This window comes from Leptonychotes weddellii, chromosome 1 (assembly GCF_054177405.1).
Source record: "Leptonychotes weddellii isolate Sample4059 chromosome 1, ASM5417740v2, whole genome shotgun sequence".
Lineage (NCBI taxonomy): Eukaryota > Metazoa > Chordata > Mammalia > Carnivora > Phocidae > Leptonychotes > Leptonychotes weddellii.
Window position 1 is genome coordinate 9,144,872 of NC_138369.1, and position 18,142 is coordinate 9,163,013.

The window sequence follows — 18,142 nt, forward strand, 5'->3', positions numbered from 1 at the left end:
ATTTTTGTCATATGCTTCAACTAAAGCCACATATTGCCACAGGCTGAATGAAGAAGCAGATACAAGCATCATCTTGTCGTCCAGCCAGCCAGCATTGGACAAATTTGCTAAAATGTAAAACAAAACCACACCTCTCACTAAATGAGTTTTTTTTATTCTATTTTATTATGTTTTGTTAGTCACCATACATCATTAGTTTTTGATGTAGTGATCCACGATTCATTGTTTTCGTATAACAGCCAGTGCTCCATGCAGTATGTGCCCTCCTTAATACCCATCACTGGGCTAGCCCATCCCCCTACCCCCCTTCCCTCTAAAACCCTCAGTTTGTTTCTCCAAGTCAATAGTCTCTCATGGTTCATCTCTCCCTCCAATTTCCCCCCCTTCATTTTTCCCTTCCTTCTCCTAATATCCTCCATGTTATTCCTTATGTTCCACAAATAAGTGAAACCATATGATAATTGACTTTCTCTGCTTGACTTATTTCACTTAGCATAATCTCCTCCAGTCCCATCCATGTTGATGTAAAAGTTGGGTATTCATCCTTTCTGTTGGCTGAGTAATATTCCATTGTATATAGGGACCATGTCTTCTTTATCCATTCATCTGTTGAAGGGCATCTCGGCTCTTTCCACAGTTTGGCTATTGCAGACATTGCTACTAAACGAGTTTTTAAAAATGCAGTTACTTTTCTAAAATGTTCCTTATATTAACATGAGTTGATTGTTCCTTTAGGTTGTATCAAAGGTTGATTATTGTCCTTTTAAATGTGTTAATAACTAAATATTTTCAAAGAATCTCAGTTTTAATTACTAATATGGTAAGAATGGAGAGTTAGCTCTCTCAAACAAACGCCCTCTAAGGGACTCAATAGGTTTCTAGTGTAAAGAAATCCTGAGGCCACTATCACTATCAGTAATGTTATCCTTTGTTTTCCTTAAATTCTATCTTTAACGTGATTATTATAGGTGCAATTCTATGGGCAATACTGTGAGTTTGGGAAGTTGATCTAGTCTTCTGCAACTTGTGCTCTGTCTTTGCTCAAATATGTTCCACCTTCATTCTTTTACCTTTCTAGGTAGATGATCACATCTCTTCCCTTTTGATCCTGATATTCCTTCTTTCTATATCTTCCCTCAAGCACCACTCCTGGCTTTCTGTTCCCTGCTAATGAGAAGCAGAGAAAGTGAGTAATCTTGGATTTTCCTGATTCTAAAACAATGCACCCCTGCTTTCCCACTTCGTGTACTATTTGCTCGTTTTGCAGCATATATTCTTAGTCAGCTAAGAAAGTCCTAGTCGATTTTATGTTGAGAAGAATCTTTTTAAAAATCTTTAACATATGTGCATATATCATTATGCTATATATCTAAAATAATGCAATGTTATATATCAACTATATATCAATTTTTAAAATCATAAATAGGAATTGAATTTTAGTAATCCAGGACTGCTGCCTAGATTGATATATGACATTTTCTTTTTAGCTTATTCATGTGACTAACCACATGATAGGTTTTCTGATGCTGAACTACGCTTTTCTTTCATGGATTAAGCCATGTACTTTCATTCCTTTTCTGGTCTCACCAGATGCAGCATCTGTGGCTGGTCAGAACTATAGCATGGTGTCTGAATTCATCCTCGTGGGCTTCTCCAACTTCCCACAGCATCTCCTGCCCATCTTCTTCCTGCTGTTCCTACTGATGTACCTGTTCACGCTGCTGGGGAACCTGCTCATCATGGCCACTGTCAGGAGTCAGTGCAGCCTGCACACACCCATGTACCTCTTCCTGTGTGCTTTGTCCATCTCTGAGATCCTCTACACCTTGACCATCACCCCGCGCCTGTTGACTGACCTGCTCTCCACCTGCCGCTCCATCACCTTTGTGGCCTGTGCCAGCCAGATGTTCTTCTCCTTCACATTCGGCTTCACCCACTCCTTCCTGCTCACCGTCATGGGCTATGACCGCTATGTGGCCATCAGCCACCCCCTGTGGTACAATGTGCTCATGAGCACCCGCACCTGTGCCCATCTAGTGTTCTGGTCCTGGGCTGGTGGCTCCATCATGGGGATGATGGTGACCCTGATAGTTTTTCACCTCACCTTCTGTGGGTCTAATGAGATCCAGCATTTTGGCTGCCATGTGCTTTCCCTCCTAAAGTTGGCCTGTGGGAAGGAGACATCCTCTGTCACCTTGGGTGTGATCCTTGTGTGTGTCACAGCTCTGATGGGCTGTTTATTCCTCATCATCCTCTCCTATGTCTTCATTGTGGCTGCCATATTGAGGATCCCCTCTGCTGAGGGCAGGCACAAGACCTTCTCCACATGTGTGTCCCACCTCACCGTGGTCATTGTGCACTACGGTTTTGCCTCCGTTATCTACCTCAAGCCCAAGGGTCCCCACTCTATGGACAGTAACACTCTGATGGCCACCACCTATACAGTCTTCACTCCCTTTCTCAGCCCGATCATTTTCAGCCTCAGGAATAAGGAGCTCAAGAATGCCATAAAGAAAAGCTTCCAGAGAAAATTCAGTCCCCTTAGCTCCTGATGGCCAGTTTGGTCATGAGGAAATATGATAGCAGGGCTGACAATAATACCGACTCTCTCCATAAGACTGTTGTAGGAATTCAGTGTATGAAAATACTGAATAGGTATTGTTGGATGCATCCAAAAGTGTTGGAGCAGGCTATGTATTTGTTTTTCCCCAATATGTTGCCCCCTCTTGCATAGACTCTATCTCTTGTCTTGACCCTGTGTGATGAACTCTGTCCCATTACCTCTGTCTAAATATGTGTTGTCCACCTCTGGATTGGTGGGAGACATCACATGGATATGTCTGGGCATGGATGCTAATGGTTTTTCTTCAATGGACAAGCAAGGGAGGACCTTCCCTCCTCTACCATAATGATAAACAGAAATAAGCATAATAATAAAGACCACCAGCATTGGGGCTTTTCTTATCAGGCACTTTGTCCAGTGTTGTATAAGCATTATCTTTTAATTATAACATATGCACAGAAGAACATAAACTATCTGTCTCCAAGGAGATGGTTGACTGTTTATAGTTCCTCAATGTCTTTGGAGGGTATAGACCCTAAGGAGGTTTCTATGTTGATCTGAGTTTAGTCAAGTATGTCAGAATGTGAAGTGGAGAAAGAAACAGAGAGGCAGAAACAGACAAAGGGGAGACAGTTCAGTGATTAGGTAAGAACATACAGAATGTTGAAAGTGGGTTGTTATCTGACATCTTACGGAAGTCCTTTTCCCTTTCCCCCCACATTATCTTCAGTAAACAGCAAGTTCTCATTCCTGTGTTTCCTTTAGTTTATCTGGGGGATGTGTTGTAGGCACAGTGCTATGCCAAGATGGCACAAAGAGAGGTCAGGATATGAGTACTCCTAATATGCAGATGAGAAATGTTGGTGGAGGTCATACAACACCTGAATGAAGGAGTCACGTGGAGGTCTGTCTGACTTCCATGCTGGGGTTCGAGAAGCATATATGTGAGGGAGAGGGCTTTCCATTGGTGTAAATTCTTACTGAAAGCTGTGTCCAGATATTTGGGCTGCAGGCAGAAGATGTTTTATAATAATAAATGTAAGAATGGCTATCACATATGAGTGCCTGCTGCTTGCCAAATGTTGTGGGAAGGGTTTCCTGTGCATTCACTTTTCTAAATCTCAAAATAAATTATTACTTTTGCACATTTAGATATGACCCACATCTATTATTATTCACATTTTTGAAATGCAGGAGAAATCAGAGAGGGAGACGAACCATGAGAGACTATGGACCCGGGAAACAAACTGAGGGTTTCAGAGGGGAGGGGGGTGGGGCGATGGGGTAACAGGGTATTGAAGAGGGCACGTGTTGTGATGAGCACTGGGTGTTACATGCATCTAATGAATCATTAGTTCAAAAACTAAAAACTAATGATGTGCTATACAGTGGCTAACTGAACATAATAAAAAAAAGAGAAATTCCAAAGACTTTAGAAATTGTTGTCATATTCTGAGAAAGTAAACTTTAAAGAGAAACCCATAACTCTGGTCATCCCAATAATTTCTTGCCTTAGAAATAATATTAAAATTGAAAGATTGCTGTTTCTAAACAATATAAATACATTAAAAATTGCTCTGTAAGTCAGAGGAGGACCATCAGCACTTTCTTCTTTTCCCTCATGTATATGGCAAAAATAAAAGCCTTCAATACTGAAAAAAAAAAAAAAAGAATATCCAATGGAAAAAAGACAGTCTCTTCAACAAATGGTGCTGGGAAGATTGGACAGCTACATGCAGAAGAATGAAACTGGACCATTCTCTTACACCATCCACAAAAATAGACTCAAAATGGATGATAGACCTAAATGTGAGATAGGAATACATCAAAATCCGAGAGAACACAGGCAGTAACCTCTGTGACCTGGGCCGCAGCAACTTCTTGCTAGACACATCGCCAAAGGCAAGGGAAGCAAGGGCAAAAATGAACTATTGGGACTTCATCAAGATAAAAATCTTTTGCACAACAAAGGAAACAGTCAACAAAACCAAAAGGCAAACAACAGAATGGGAGAGGATATTTGCAAATGTCTTATCAGATAAAGGGCTAGTATCCAAAATCTATAAAGAACTTATCAAACTCAAAACCCAAAGAACAAAGAATCCATAAAAAATGGGCAGAAGACATGAACAGACATTTCTCCAAAGAAGACATACAAATGGCCAACAGACATACGAAAAAATGCTCAACATCACTCAGCATCAGGGAAATGCAAATCAACACCACAATGAGATAGAATGTCACATTGGTCAGAATGGCTAAATTTAACAAATCAGGAAATGACAGATGTTGGTGAGGATGCAGAGAAAGGGGAACCCTCTTACACTGTTGGTGGGAATGCAACCTGGTGCAGCCACTCTGGAAAACAGTATGGAGGTTCCTCAAAAAGTTGAAAATAGAGCTACCATATGACCCAGCAATTACACTACTGGGTATTTACCCAAGATACAAATGTAGTGATCCGAAGGGACACGTGCACCCCGATGTTTATAGCAGCAATGTCCACAATAGCCAAACTATGGAAAGAGCCCAGATGTCCATCAACAGATGAATGGATAAAGAAGGTGTGGGTATATATATAAAAGAGTGAAAGACAATTATATGATTTCACTCATACATGGAATTTAAGAAACAAAACAGAGGAGCATAGGGGAAGAGAGGGAAAAATAAAACAAGACGAAATCAGACAGGGAGGGGTGCCTGGGTGGCTCAGTCGTTAAGCGTCTGTCTTCGGCTCAGGTCATGAGCCCCGCATTGGGCTCCCTGCTCTGCCGGGGGCTTGCTTCTCCCTCTCCCACTCCCCCTGCTTGTGTTCCCTCTCTCGCTGTGTCTCTCTCTGTCAAATAAATTTTTTAAAAAATCAGACAGGGAGACAAACCATAAGAGATTCTTAATCATAGTAAAGAAACTGAGGGTTGCTGGAGGGGAGGGGGTGAGGGGATGGGGTAACTGGGTGATGGGCATTAAGGAGGGCATGTGTGGTGATGAGCACTGGGTGTTATATAAGACTGATGAATCACTGACCTCTACCTCTGAAACTAATAAAACACTACATGTTAAAAAAAAAAATGCAGAAAATGCAAATCTGAGAGATGATTTGTCCCCAGCCACACTGCCCTGAAGTGTGAAGCAGGAATCCATTACAGTCTGCATGTGTGTGCAGTTGGTGATCAGGAATGCATCCCTCTCAGGTGCCTGCAGAGAGAAGTGTGGTCCTGACTGGGAGGGAAAAGCTGACATTAGAAGGAATAGATACCTTTCAGGAAAGAGGGCAGGTGCAGCCCCAGGCACACATCCCTTTCACACAAACAGAGAGAACCACTGACTCCAGAGAAGTTACAGAGACACTTTGTCACATCAACACTGACAATGAGACCCTTGGGTTCCATTTCATTATTTTAGAATTATTGGTCTTAATAACTAATGCTACCTAACGTGTCCTTTTCCAGAGCCTGTGAATATGTTCCCTTACCCAGCAAAAGGGACTGCATGCAGATGAGATGCAATTAAGGATCTGAAACAGAAGAATTACCCCGGATCATCCAGATGGGCCTGATATAATTGCAAGTGTCCTTCTAAAAGGGGGCAGGAAGGGTCAGACACAGAGAGAAGTAGGGGATGTGACACTGGAGGGAGGCATCAGAGTAACTGAACCAGGAACCTTGTGCCAAGGAATGCCTGCTGCCTCTGGAAGCTGGGAAAGCAGGAGACAGATTCTCCCCTGGATCCTCCGAAGGACGCGGCCCTGCTCACACCTTGACTCTCACCTGGTGACTCTGATTTTTTCTTCTGGCCTCCAGCATAGAGGAGGATAGATGTGTGTGGCTTTAAGTCACTAGGTTTATGTGCTTTGTTACAGCAGCCCTAGAAAACTGACCCGTGAAACGGCATCCTGTCATTCTGTGTGATTTGGTTTCATGACAAAATTAGTTTCAAGCCAGATTCTTAGGTCATTCTTCTCTATGGAGAAGACTTAGGGCATTGAGATCGCTCATGAGAAGGGTTGAGTATCCTCGGAAGTCCATCAGCAAAGGTGAAGGAGCCCTGATAGCCCAGCTGTAGGATTTGCTCATTGGCAGCAAGGCCCTTGGGGTGTGTTGTGAAGATACATGTGACCATGAAGCTGTAAGGTACCCAGCCCAGGGCATATGGTCTACACCTAATGAACTCAGCGGAGTAAGAACTGGAGGATACCAGCAACATTCTCGGTGCTTGGTGTGGACCGTGTGAGCTCTGAAGAGATGCTAAAACTCCTGTGTGATGGGTCCTCTGCATTATAATAAGGATACATGAACATGCACATCATCAGAGAGAACGCTGAGTTGCAGGGCCTGACCTGGTGGAAATACTTCCACAAAGGAAAAACCACCAGGGATCTGGAGATCTGGAACTCATCTTTTTAGATGGAAAGGTGACATTTTTACAAGGCTTCTTTTTCTTTTGGATTTGTGGATTAGTCAGAGTTCTCCAGAGAACTACCAGGATGGATGTGTATACATATCTGTGTGCTATATACATACGAGTATATATTATATAATATATGTAATAATGTTACAGTATGTTTTGAACTCATCTTTTTACTGCTTGTTTCTATTTTTTTATTTTTTTTATTTTTTTTAATTTTATTTATTTATTCATGAGAGACAGAGAGAGAGAGAGGCAGAGGGAGAGGGAGAAGCAGGCACCCCACGGAGCAGGGAGCCCGATGCGGGACTCGATCATAGGACCCTGGGATCATGACCTGAGCCGAAGGCAGATGCTTAACCGACTGAGCCACCCAGGCGTCCCTCTATTTTTTTTTAAATGCACAGTCTTATTGCACATATAACATTTTTTCCTTGGTACTATAACAATAGTCTTGCAGCTAAAGCCTAAGTAGCTCCAACTACTAAGCTAATGGGTTATAAGATGTGTAATTTCATTTACAAATTATAATGCCTTTCCCTTTTGGCACTAATTTTAAAAACAAAGAAAGAACTTTGAAATAGTATCAAAAAGGAAAAGCTTGCTTGGCACATAGTAGGAGTTTATTAAATATTTGTAAATTGAGTGAACAACTCAATGTAAAGAGCAAATAATGTTCTTGTGCAATTACAATATACTATAGATTATAACACATTGTTATACTGTTGCATTTTACATAATGTAATACGACTGCATCCAGCTCTGCTTCTCCCTAGACAGAGGGCTCTTTCAGGGTTACAGCAGTGTTCTTTTTGGGTTCCAAGATTCAGACCAAGTTCCTTAGCTAGAGCTCAGTGAAGATGTGATGGATGGAGGAAGGAGGGAGGGAGAGAGCATGAAAGACAAGAAGGGAGGGATGAAGGAAAGAAGGGAGGAAGGACCTGAGGGAGAGATGGAGGAAGGAAAGAGAGAGAAAGATCCAGAGAAGAAGGGGCATTCCCAGGGCTCCAGCCACCCTCCTTGGACTTCGAAGAGCTGGCATCCTGCATCCCAGACTCTGGGGAGAGACCTCTGGGAATCCGCCACAGGGGAGGGCACCAGGGAAATAAAGCTCCCGCCTGGCTCACCGTTGGCCCCGCACGCGGCAGGAGGCCTAGCCCCAGGCCAGGCTGCAAACAGGGCATCCCAGGCGGACAGTCTGCAAGCAAGGCAAGAGGAACTCTCTTTCCAGCAATGTTTTCCAGGAACAGGTGGCAAGAGCGAGGGGAGCTGGAAGGGAGAAAGCATGGGGACCATGGAAAGCCAAAGCAGAGGGAGGCTCTGGTTGGAGGAAGGGGGCTGGGAGGGCGATGGGGTGGAGGAGGGGTTACAGTCCCAGTAACCTGATCCCGCACTGAGTCCATCTACTGCCTACGCTGCCTCCTTCCACCAAAGCCTGGACCCACAGCAGTCAGGGATGCCAGGGTCCATTCCCTGGCAGGAAATGTTCTCTGTACCAGGCGTGGGGAGAGTGGTCTTGAGGCAGAGGGTGACACTGAGTTTGTCACCATGTACATGTGTTTCTTCATTTATGCAGCGCTGTGTGTGCTTCTGCATGCACTGTTTGTGTATGTGCACTTGTGTTTGTCCATATTCATTTCCTGTGGTTGCTGTGACAAAGTCCCACAACCAGGTGGCTTTAAACAACAGAAATTTATTCTCTCACAGTTGTGGAGGCTAGAGTCTAAACCCAAGGTATTGGTTGGGTCACACTCCCTCCAAAGGCTCTAGGGGAGAATCTTTCCTGGCCTCGTTCAGCTTCTGGCAGCCCCAGGCATTCCTTGGCCTCTGCCTCTGTCTTCATATAGCCTGCTTCCCTGTGTGTCCCTTCCTAGTCCTGTGAGGACACCAGTCATTGGATTTAGGGCCCACCTGTATCCAGGATGATCTCACCTTGATCCTTACCTTGATTACATCTGCAAAGACCCTATTTCCAAATAAGGTCACGTTCTGACGTTCCAGTGGACATGAATTGGAGGGGGATGCTATTCAACCCACCACGGTACCCTTGTTTGTGTGTCTCTGGCTTATCTCCATCCCATACAAGCTCCAGGCACCTGGTTCATTCTCAGTGGAGGGGTGCAGAATGAGCAACAGTGTCTCTGTTCCTGGCCGAGTGTCTCCTGGGTTTCGCCGCCAGTGTGTATTTCAGAACCCGTGTGTATCTGTGTGTCGGTGCTCAGCTCTGTCTGCTTATGCTCCTGGGAGCCCGATCTTGAGTCTCTGACACAGATGCATAAGCAGAGAGAGCTGGGTGGGTTGAATAGTGTCCCTTCGAGGAGTAAAGAAGGGCACAGGGGCAGGATGTGGGAGCTAGCCCAAGTGTGCCCTGGCTTGGGGTTCTGGCTGAGAGCCCATAGGTAGGATGAGGGCTTGGCCTTTCTCCTCCCTTAAGTCACACCTATACAGGTCACTTGGAGACCCCCCACCCCCATGGAGAGTATTGCACAAGTGCTGTTCTGGGATGGGTGACACAGAACAAGTGCCAGACAGAGACACAGAGCCAAGAGAGACCCCCTTTTTTGGTACCATTTATACATTTTGGAGCCCATACCCCTGGGGTAGGGGGCATTCACAGTGTAGACAAAGGGTACCCCAGAACAGGGTTTGGCACCAATATGCATCACCTGGAAGAGAAAGGTGACTGACAACCAGCCCGATAATGACGATAAAAAATGACCACAATGCCAACTAGCATTCCTTGAGAACTTTCTCTGTGCTCATCACTTGGCATCAAATCCCCACAGGGAACCCATGAGGGCAGTTCTCTGGTTATCCCAACACATGGTGAGGACACAGGATTTGAACCGTGGGTTGGCATGACTCCACAAGGTGCATGTGTCTCAGAGGATGGACTCTGGCAGCCAGCAGAGGGGTGGAGTCGAAAGGTGAGCTGGGCAGGCACAGTTCACCAGGAGACAGGGAATGAGGCCAGAGCCAGGGCTAGCCATGGCATAGAGAGGCTGGGAGTCAGAGTCAGAAAGGCGGCCGAGGCATGAGGCAGAGAGGGAGTTGAGACTGGTATTCCCGGAATTGCTGGGCTTCCCCAGGCCTCTGTAGCCCACAAATGCTGCTTTCTTGTATGAGGGACCCCATTCTGACACTCAGCCCAATTGTCCATTTTCCACATGGGATTCTGGGTCCTCCAAGCATTGGCTCACCATGGATCTGAGATAAAACTTAATGACAATCTTCTGGGGGAGGGAGTGAGGAGGATGGAAGCAGTGTTGTAATATTGGGGTGAGCCCTGCCCCTGGGTAAGTACTTGAAAGCTTGTCATTAAATGTATGTAATATATGTATATGATAGATATGTGTATCATGATATACATGCATGTATCATTGAGATATATATGTATCAGTGATACAGGTGTAAATATGAATATATATACTTCTTTTTTTTTTTAAGATTTTATTTATTTATTTGACAGAGAGAGACTCAGAGAGAGAGGGAACACAAGCGGGGGAGCGGGAGAGGGAGAAGCAGGCTTCCCGCAGAGCAGGGAGCCCGATGTGGGGCTCGATCCCAGGACTCTGGGATCATGACCTGAGCTGAAGGCAGATGCTTAACGACTGAGCCACCCAGGTGCCCTGAATATATATACTTCTTTTCTAATTTTTCACCCAGAGCTACAGTTTAAGAGCCATCCATGTTGCTATGTGGATGTCAGGTTTGTTTTTTTCCTATATGTTGTTTAGAGCTTCATGGTTCACGCACACCACATGTTACTTTTCCACGCCCTCAGGTGATGGGGGTCTCTTAGACTGTCCCCGACTCTCTCCATCACAGACAATGCTGCAGTGAATGGCCTTGACCATGTCCCTTCACTGAGCTGTGTGCGAGTTTCAGATGGAGACCTTGGAGCAGTGTTTGTGGGGACTTGGGGTAAGTGTCCCCTTAATCTGGCCATGAACCACCAAGTACCCTCAAGAGTGACTGCAGTCCACTTATCTCACATCTGGGCCAACACATAGCAGATCCAGCTTTCTAAGTCTTGCTGCTCTAGCAGGTGGAAGGGGATGCCTGTACTCACTGTTCACAGGGTGTTGCTGTTTTAAATTGAATTCCTCTAATTGCTAATCGACTGCTCATGTCTTTGTTTGCTGCTTGCCTATTGCATTTCCTCAGCTGTAAATCTCCTGTGCACACCCCCACCCGCGTTGCTCGCTTTCTATTATGATCCTGTCTTTTTTCTCCTTGGTTTTCTCATTTCTCTTTTTTCTCATTGTAGATTCTAGATATTGGTCTCTTGTCAGTGGATTTTTTTTTTTGTTTGACTGAAGTATACATAATATACAAAAATCTGCATTTATTTAATGTATACATTTTGATGAGTTTGGACATATGTGCCTATAATTGTGATACCATCACCACAATCAAGGTAATAAACATACCCATCAACTCCAAAAGATTCCTTGTGTCCCCTTCCTCTTTGTGTTTGTGTGTTAATAACATTAACAAAATTTATCATCTTAACAAGTTCTTTTTTATTGACATATATGCAACTAATGAATCATTGAACACTACATCAAAACCTAATGATGTACTGTATGGTGGTTAACTTAACATAATAAAAAAAGTGAAATATAGTGACAGATAACATTGTATCAATTTAAGGTGTACAACCTGCTGAGTTGGTATGTTTATATATTGTAATATGATTGCCCTTGCAGTGATAGTTAGCACTTCTTTTTTTTTTTTTAAAGATTTTATTTATTTATTTGACAGAGAGATAGCGAGAGCAGGAACACAAGCAGGGGGAGTGGGAGAGGGAGAAGCAGGCTTCCCGCCGAGCAGGGAGCCCGACGTGGGACTCGATCCCAGGACCCTGGGATCATGACCTGAGCCGAAGGCAGACGCTCAGCGACTGAGCCACCCAGGCGCCCGATAGTTAGCACTTCTAACCAGGTCACAAAATGATTATTTCTTTTTTGTGTTAGGAATAATGAAGGTCTAATCTCTTAGCAAGTTTGATGATTATAATACAATATTGTTGTCTATATTCTTTTTTTAATTTAATTTAATTTTATTATGTTATGTTAGTCACCATACAATACATCATTAGTTTTTTTGTTTTTGTTTTTGTTTTTAAAGATTTTTTTTATTTATTTGACAGAGAGAGATAGCAACAGCAGGAACACAAGCAGGGGGAGTGCGAGAGGGAGAAGCAGGCTTCCCGCCAAGCAGGGAGCCTGATGCGGGGCTCGATCCCAGGACCCTGGGATCATGACCTGAGCCGAAGGCAGACGCTTAACAACTGAGCCACCCAGGCACACCACATCATTCATTTTTGAGGTAGTGATCCATGATTCATTGTTTTCGTATAACACCCAGGGTTGTCTATATTCTTAAGACGTTTATTTTTTTTTAAAGATTTTATTTATTTATTTGTCAGAGAGAGAGAGAGAGAACACAAGCAGTGCGAGTGGCAGGCAGAGGGAGAAGCAGGCTCCCTGCTGAGTAAGGAGCCCGATGTGGTACTCAATCCCAGGACCCTGGGATCATGACCCGAACCAACGGCAGCCTCTTAACTGACTGAGCCACCCAGGCATCCCTATTCTTAAGAAGTTTTTAATGCACACTATCATATTGTTAAGTATAGGCTCTAGGCTGTACAGCAGAACTCTAGAACTTACTTATATTGCAAATAGCTCCCTGTTCTCTGTCATCTGTTAACTTTATCCGTGATGCTATTTGTTAATATGATTCATAAATCTGATGTAAAAGCATCAATCTTTTTTGTTTAAGGTTTGTGCTTTTTTTTTTTTTTCTGTTTAAGGAACTTCTTTCTTGTTCTTAGAGCACAAAGATCCTGTTATACTTGCTCTCATTAGCTAGGTTTTTATCTATCACAATTATGTTACTAATCTATCTTGATTCTCTTTTCATTGGGATATTGAGAGTCCAGTTTTGGTTTTTGTTTGTACAGAGATACTTTCCTCAACAGCATCCCCTAAACAATTCATCTCTTTCCAAAAGATCTGTGGTGTGACTTTAACCATATACAAATGGCCGGCTCTGTTTCGGAGGTCTGCATTCGGAACCACTGGTCATCCGTCTGTCCTTGCACTAATCCTACACTGTTTTGTTTCCAAGACTCTGTAGAATGTCTCCGTATCTCAGAAGGCAATTTCCCCCACCCACCCCCACCTCTTTTCACTCTTCATTTCAAGACTTCCTCAGTGATTCATGGGTCATTATTTTTTCATAAACTCTTTGGAATAAGTTTATCATCTTTCTCAAGCAATCCTACTGGATATTTCTGCAAAGATTACATTGCATGTATAGATTAAATATGGGAGAGAATGAACATCTTTATTATATTGTCTTTTCTTTTCATCCATTTATTTATATGATCTGTCATGTTTTCTATCTAATAGAGGTTTAATTGTTCTCCATGAAGCTCTTGTGTGTTCTTGTTTAAAGTAATTCCTAGATTGTTGACAGGTTTTGTACAACTTTGAGTGATATCTTATTTTGTAATGTTTTATTATTAACGAATTTTAAACTTATGAAAAAGTTGCAAAAACAATACAAAAAATTCTTATCCTCCCCTCACCAACCCCTTCTAATGACAGGATCTTACAGAACCCCAGGACAATGATCAGACCCAGGAAATGATCATTGGTATATAACACTATATAGCAAACAACAGATCTTACTATAATTTTTCTGGCTCTCCACTCATATCCTTTTTCTATCCCAGGACACAATCCAATCCATTTCATTTAGTTATTTCAACTTTTCATTATCATGCACTTCTTAATATTTCTTTTTTTTAATTTTATTTTATTATGTTACGGTAGTCACCATACAGTACATCACTAGTTTTTGATGTAGTGTTCTATGATTCACTGTTTGCATATAACACCCAGTGCTCCATGCAGTACATGCCCTCCTTAATACCCATCACCGGGCTAACCAATCCCCCCTCCCCCCTCCCCTCTAAAACCCTGTCTGTTTCTCAGAGTCCATAGTCTCTCATGGTTCGTCTCCCCTCTGATTCCCCCCTTCATTTTTCCCTTTCCTCTCCTAATGTCCTCCATGCTATTCCTTATGTTCCACAAATAAGTGAAACCATCTTAATTTTCCTTTCAACCTAAAGATTAATGAGTACTATGTAACTGTGGTAATGTCAAATGGTTCAACCTAATATTTACATTCTAAATATTTGGGAATTTTGAGTTATCCTCTTCTTCTTAAGTTTTAGTTTCATTGCCAAATGGTCAGATACCTGGGTCTTTGTAATATTGGTACAATGTACCTGCTCTTCCTTTATGGCCTCACACAGGGTCCTTTATGGTGATAATTACATGCTCTTAGTGTTTGGGTTTTTTTTCTTTTTGTTTGCTTTTGGTGTAGTAAATAGGAATGTACATGTGTCTGTGTGTATTTGTACAGATTAAATATACATATGTAAGTATATATTAGCTATGTACATTAATATATATATATAACAGCTCAAGTATTAAATAATGTGACAGAGGGCGCCTGGGTGGCTCAGTTGGTTAAGCGACTGCCTTCGGCTCAGGTCATGATCCTGGAGTCCCGGGATCGAGTCCCGCATCGGGCTCCCTGCTCGGCAGGGAGCCTGCTTCTGCCTCTGACCCTCCCCCCTCTCATGTGCTCTCTCTCTCGTTCTCTCTGTCTCAAATAAATAAATAAAATTAAAAAAAAAATAATGTGACAGAATTAAGTCTTAAAACACCATTAATTACAAAAGAGGTAAATGTTTTAAATACCCAATTAAAAGAGAGATACAACCATAAGTTGCTACATTTTAAGAGAATCTGATTCTGGTCACTCATGCTTGTCCTCACTCTTAACTTCTCCAGTGTTTATTACCTATTCCACACCCTATAGTAAGTACATTATATGTATAATCTTATTTAATCCTTATAACAACTTTGTCAGCTAGATATTATTATGGTCAGCTTCCTTTTAGGGATGAGGAAACTAAGGCTCAAAAAGATTAAGGAACCAACCCAATGTTGTTGCTGTTGGTGTAGTTGTTGGAAGCACTGTTTTAAAACAACTTCTCAAACTTATTTAACTCATGTGGATAACATGGTAGAGTTTTGTCATTAAAAAAAAAAAGCCACCACGTAATACTTGCTAAGCCTTGCAAACAGCCCCGAGTTGATGCAGCAGACTGGGGATAGTAATGGCAGGATCTGCATTAACCTTTCAAAGATGGAATTCCAACCAGCACCAGATTGTTCCAATTTGAAAATTTTTATTGGAGACCCTTGCATAATAACTTTTTTTAAAAAGAAGTCTGAATTGTTGCTTTTTCCTTTAATTTTCCATTCCTACTTAGAAACACGGCTGGAGGCACTGACAAGCTCTGAAGAGGGACTCAACCCAGGTGTGGCTGAATAGAGACCCTGAGCTCCTTCCACTGAGATTTTAAAATAGTAGTTATTATTATTATTATTATTACTATTACTATTATCATCATTTCCTGAGTTCCTACTATGCGCCAGGCCCTGTACTATGCACTTGAGGCTCACAATCTTCCGTGAACCCCAAGCAGCTCCAAGGATCACTGACAGTCATCATGAGCAGCAGATGGTGGAGGGACTGGCCATGGTCTGCAGGGAGAGGGTCCCCTCTCCCTCTGGGAAGTCCTTTCGGGCCGGGCTCAGCGCAGACCCGGAGCTCCTGCCCACCGGGCTGCCTTCCCTCTCTCCCCACCCAGTGATGGCCACCACGCTGGGCCTAAACCACAGCTCCGTGTCTGAATTCATCCTCATGGGCTTCTCCACCTTCCCGCCACATCTCCTGCCCGTCTTCTTCCTGCTGTTCCTGCTCATGTACCTTTTTACGCTGTTGGGGAACCTGTTCATCATGGCCACTGTCTGGAGCGATCGCGGCCTGCACACGCCCATGTACCTCTTCCTGTGTGCCCTGTCCACCTCCGAGATCCTCTACACCTTGGCCATCACCCCGCGCCTGCTGGCCGACCTGCTCTCCACATGCCACACCACTGCCTTTGCAGCCTGTGTCAGCCAGATGTTCTTCTCCTTCATGTTCGGCTTCACCCACTCCCTCCTAATCACTGCCATGGGCTATGACCGCTACGTGGCCATCTGCCACCCCCTGCGTTACAACGTGCTCATGAGCCCCCGTGGCTGCGCCTTCCTGGTGGCCTGGTCCTGGGCTGGTGGCTCGGTCATGGGGCTGGTGGTGACCACAGCCATTTTCCACCTCAACTTCTGTGGACCCCATGAGATCCACCATTTCTTCTGCCATGTGCCACCACTGTTGAAGCTGGCCTGTGGAACTAATGTACCAATAGTGGCCCTGGGCGTGGGTCTGGTGTGCATCACCGCCCTGCTGGGCTGCTCTCTCCTCATCCTCCTCTCGTATGCCTTCATCGTGGCTGCCATCTTGAAGATCCCCTCAGCTGAGGGTCGGCACAAAGCCTTCTCCACCTGTGCCTCCCACCTCACTGTGGTGATCGTGCACTATGGCTTTGCTTCTGTCATCTACCTCAAGCCCAAGTCTCCCCAGTCTCTGGAAGGAGACAGCCTGATGGGCATCACCTACACGGTCCTCACACCCTTCCTCAGCCCCATCATCTTTAGTCTCAGGAACAAGGAGCTGAAGACTGCCATGAAGAAGACCTTCCTCAGCAAACTCGATCCCCAGAGCTCCTGAAGTGGTTTCTTTTGTGGCAGGGGATGTGTTGGGTAGAGTCACCTCAGGCTTCCATCTATAAAATGGGAATGATTATGCTTCACTGGTGATGATTCTTTTTTTGTAAGATCTTATTTGTTTGAGAGAGAAAATGCACAGGCAGGGGGAGCAGCAGAGGGAGAGGGAGAAGCAGACTTCCCTCTGAGCAGGGAGCCCGATGTGGGGCTCAATCCCAGGACCCTGAGATCATGACCTGAGCTGAAGGCAGATGCTTAACCGACTGAGCCACCCAGGTGCACCCGGTGGTGATTCTTCTATGTGAATTCCCCCACCTGCCTTCTTGGCAAGTACTCTAAATTCTAGGTGTGTTTTCTCTCCTTTCCCCCTGTCTCAGTGACCTCATTCCTCCTGGATTCACTGGGGTCACAAACTCCCCAATATTGATCATGTATGTCAGCTTCCTCCTGGTTCCTGTGCCTGAGGGTGGCTGGGGGTGGTGGGTGGGGGCGTCATGCCCACATCGCTGTGTTGGGAAGCTTATGTGCATGGTTTATCACAAATATGTGAATGAGGGACACTTGCTTTGCCCAAAATACATAAATTGTGATTGGGCACCTACTGTGTGCTGAGCATTGTCCTCTGCTCCAGACACATCATTGCTCTCGTTCTGAATACCATGTTGAGGAAAAGAAAGCATTTTTGATGAAGAAAATGATTGTTCATTTTTTTCGTTCTTCACATTTTTGGTGGAAATGTGTCTCCCCCAAGTGTTGCCCTTGTTGGCTGAGCCGAATGACTGAGTATGCAAATTACAGAAAGAAAGAGAGGCAATCTGAATTTCTTCTTGGGAGAAAAGATATGTGTGGACAGGTGGTGCAAAGATGTGGGAGAGGACTAAGGAAGTGAGGACTGGGCTGAGGGAAAGGACCGGGACAGGAGGAAAAACCAGTTGCTGGAAGTTGACCAGGACATAAAGGAGGTGATGGGCCCAGTGACTGGTGAAGAAGTTTGAGGAAAGAACAGGCATGTAAATGGGCATTTCATAAGGTTTATGAAGTTGCCATCAAGTGCCTGATGTAAATTCCCCTTCCCGGACTCCCTTGAAATCCTCAATAAATATCCATTTCTCTTTCATGTGTTGTGGAGTCAGATATATTAAGGGGAAGCATCCACAGGCTGGGTCCTGCTTCAAGGGAGGTGCTCAGGCAGAGTCAGGCAGCCCCTTGGGGTTGTGCCACATTTTTAAATGAGGAAATGGGCAAAGTGAGGTTTGGGACTTGCTCAGGGTCGCAAAGCCAGCAAGGTGCAGGGATGCAGTATGGGGTCAGCCCAGTGAGTCCTTTGGGGTAATGGGTCTCCAAGTTGGGGACACATCACAGTCACCTGAGGGCTGGTTAGGTCACAGGCTGCTGGGCCCCCCTCCAAAGTGTTTGATTCAACACATCTGTGAAAGGGCTCTAAAATCTGTATTTCTAACAAACTCTCAGTGCTGAG

The 18,142-nt window shown here is 44.2% G+C and overlaps 2 protein-coding genes across 2 annotated transcripts; both read left to right on the forward strand.

Annotated features, from left to right (window-relative positions):
- The first annotated feature begins 1,607 nt into the window (after positions 1-1,607).
- LOC102739990 (olfactory receptor 10H3-like) lies at positions 1,608-3,033 on the forward strand. The gene has a single exon (XM_031030983.2). The coding sequence runs from the start codon at positions 1,623-1,625 to the stop codon at positions 2,550-2,552; it is 930 nt and encodes a 309-aa protein (XP_030886843.2). The 5' UTR covers positions 1,608-1,622; the 3' UTR covers positions 2,553-3,033.
- Positions 3,034-15,709: 12,676 nt separating this feature from the next.
- LOC102737491 (olfactory receptor 10H1-like) lies at positions 15,710-16,669 on the forward strand. The gene has a single exon (XM_006736065.2). The coding sequence runs from the start codon at positions 15,710-15,712 to the stop codon at positions 16,667-16,669; it is 960 nt and encodes a 319-aa protein (XP_006736128.2).
- The last annotated feature ends 1,473 nt before the right edge of the window (positions 16,670-18,142 follow it).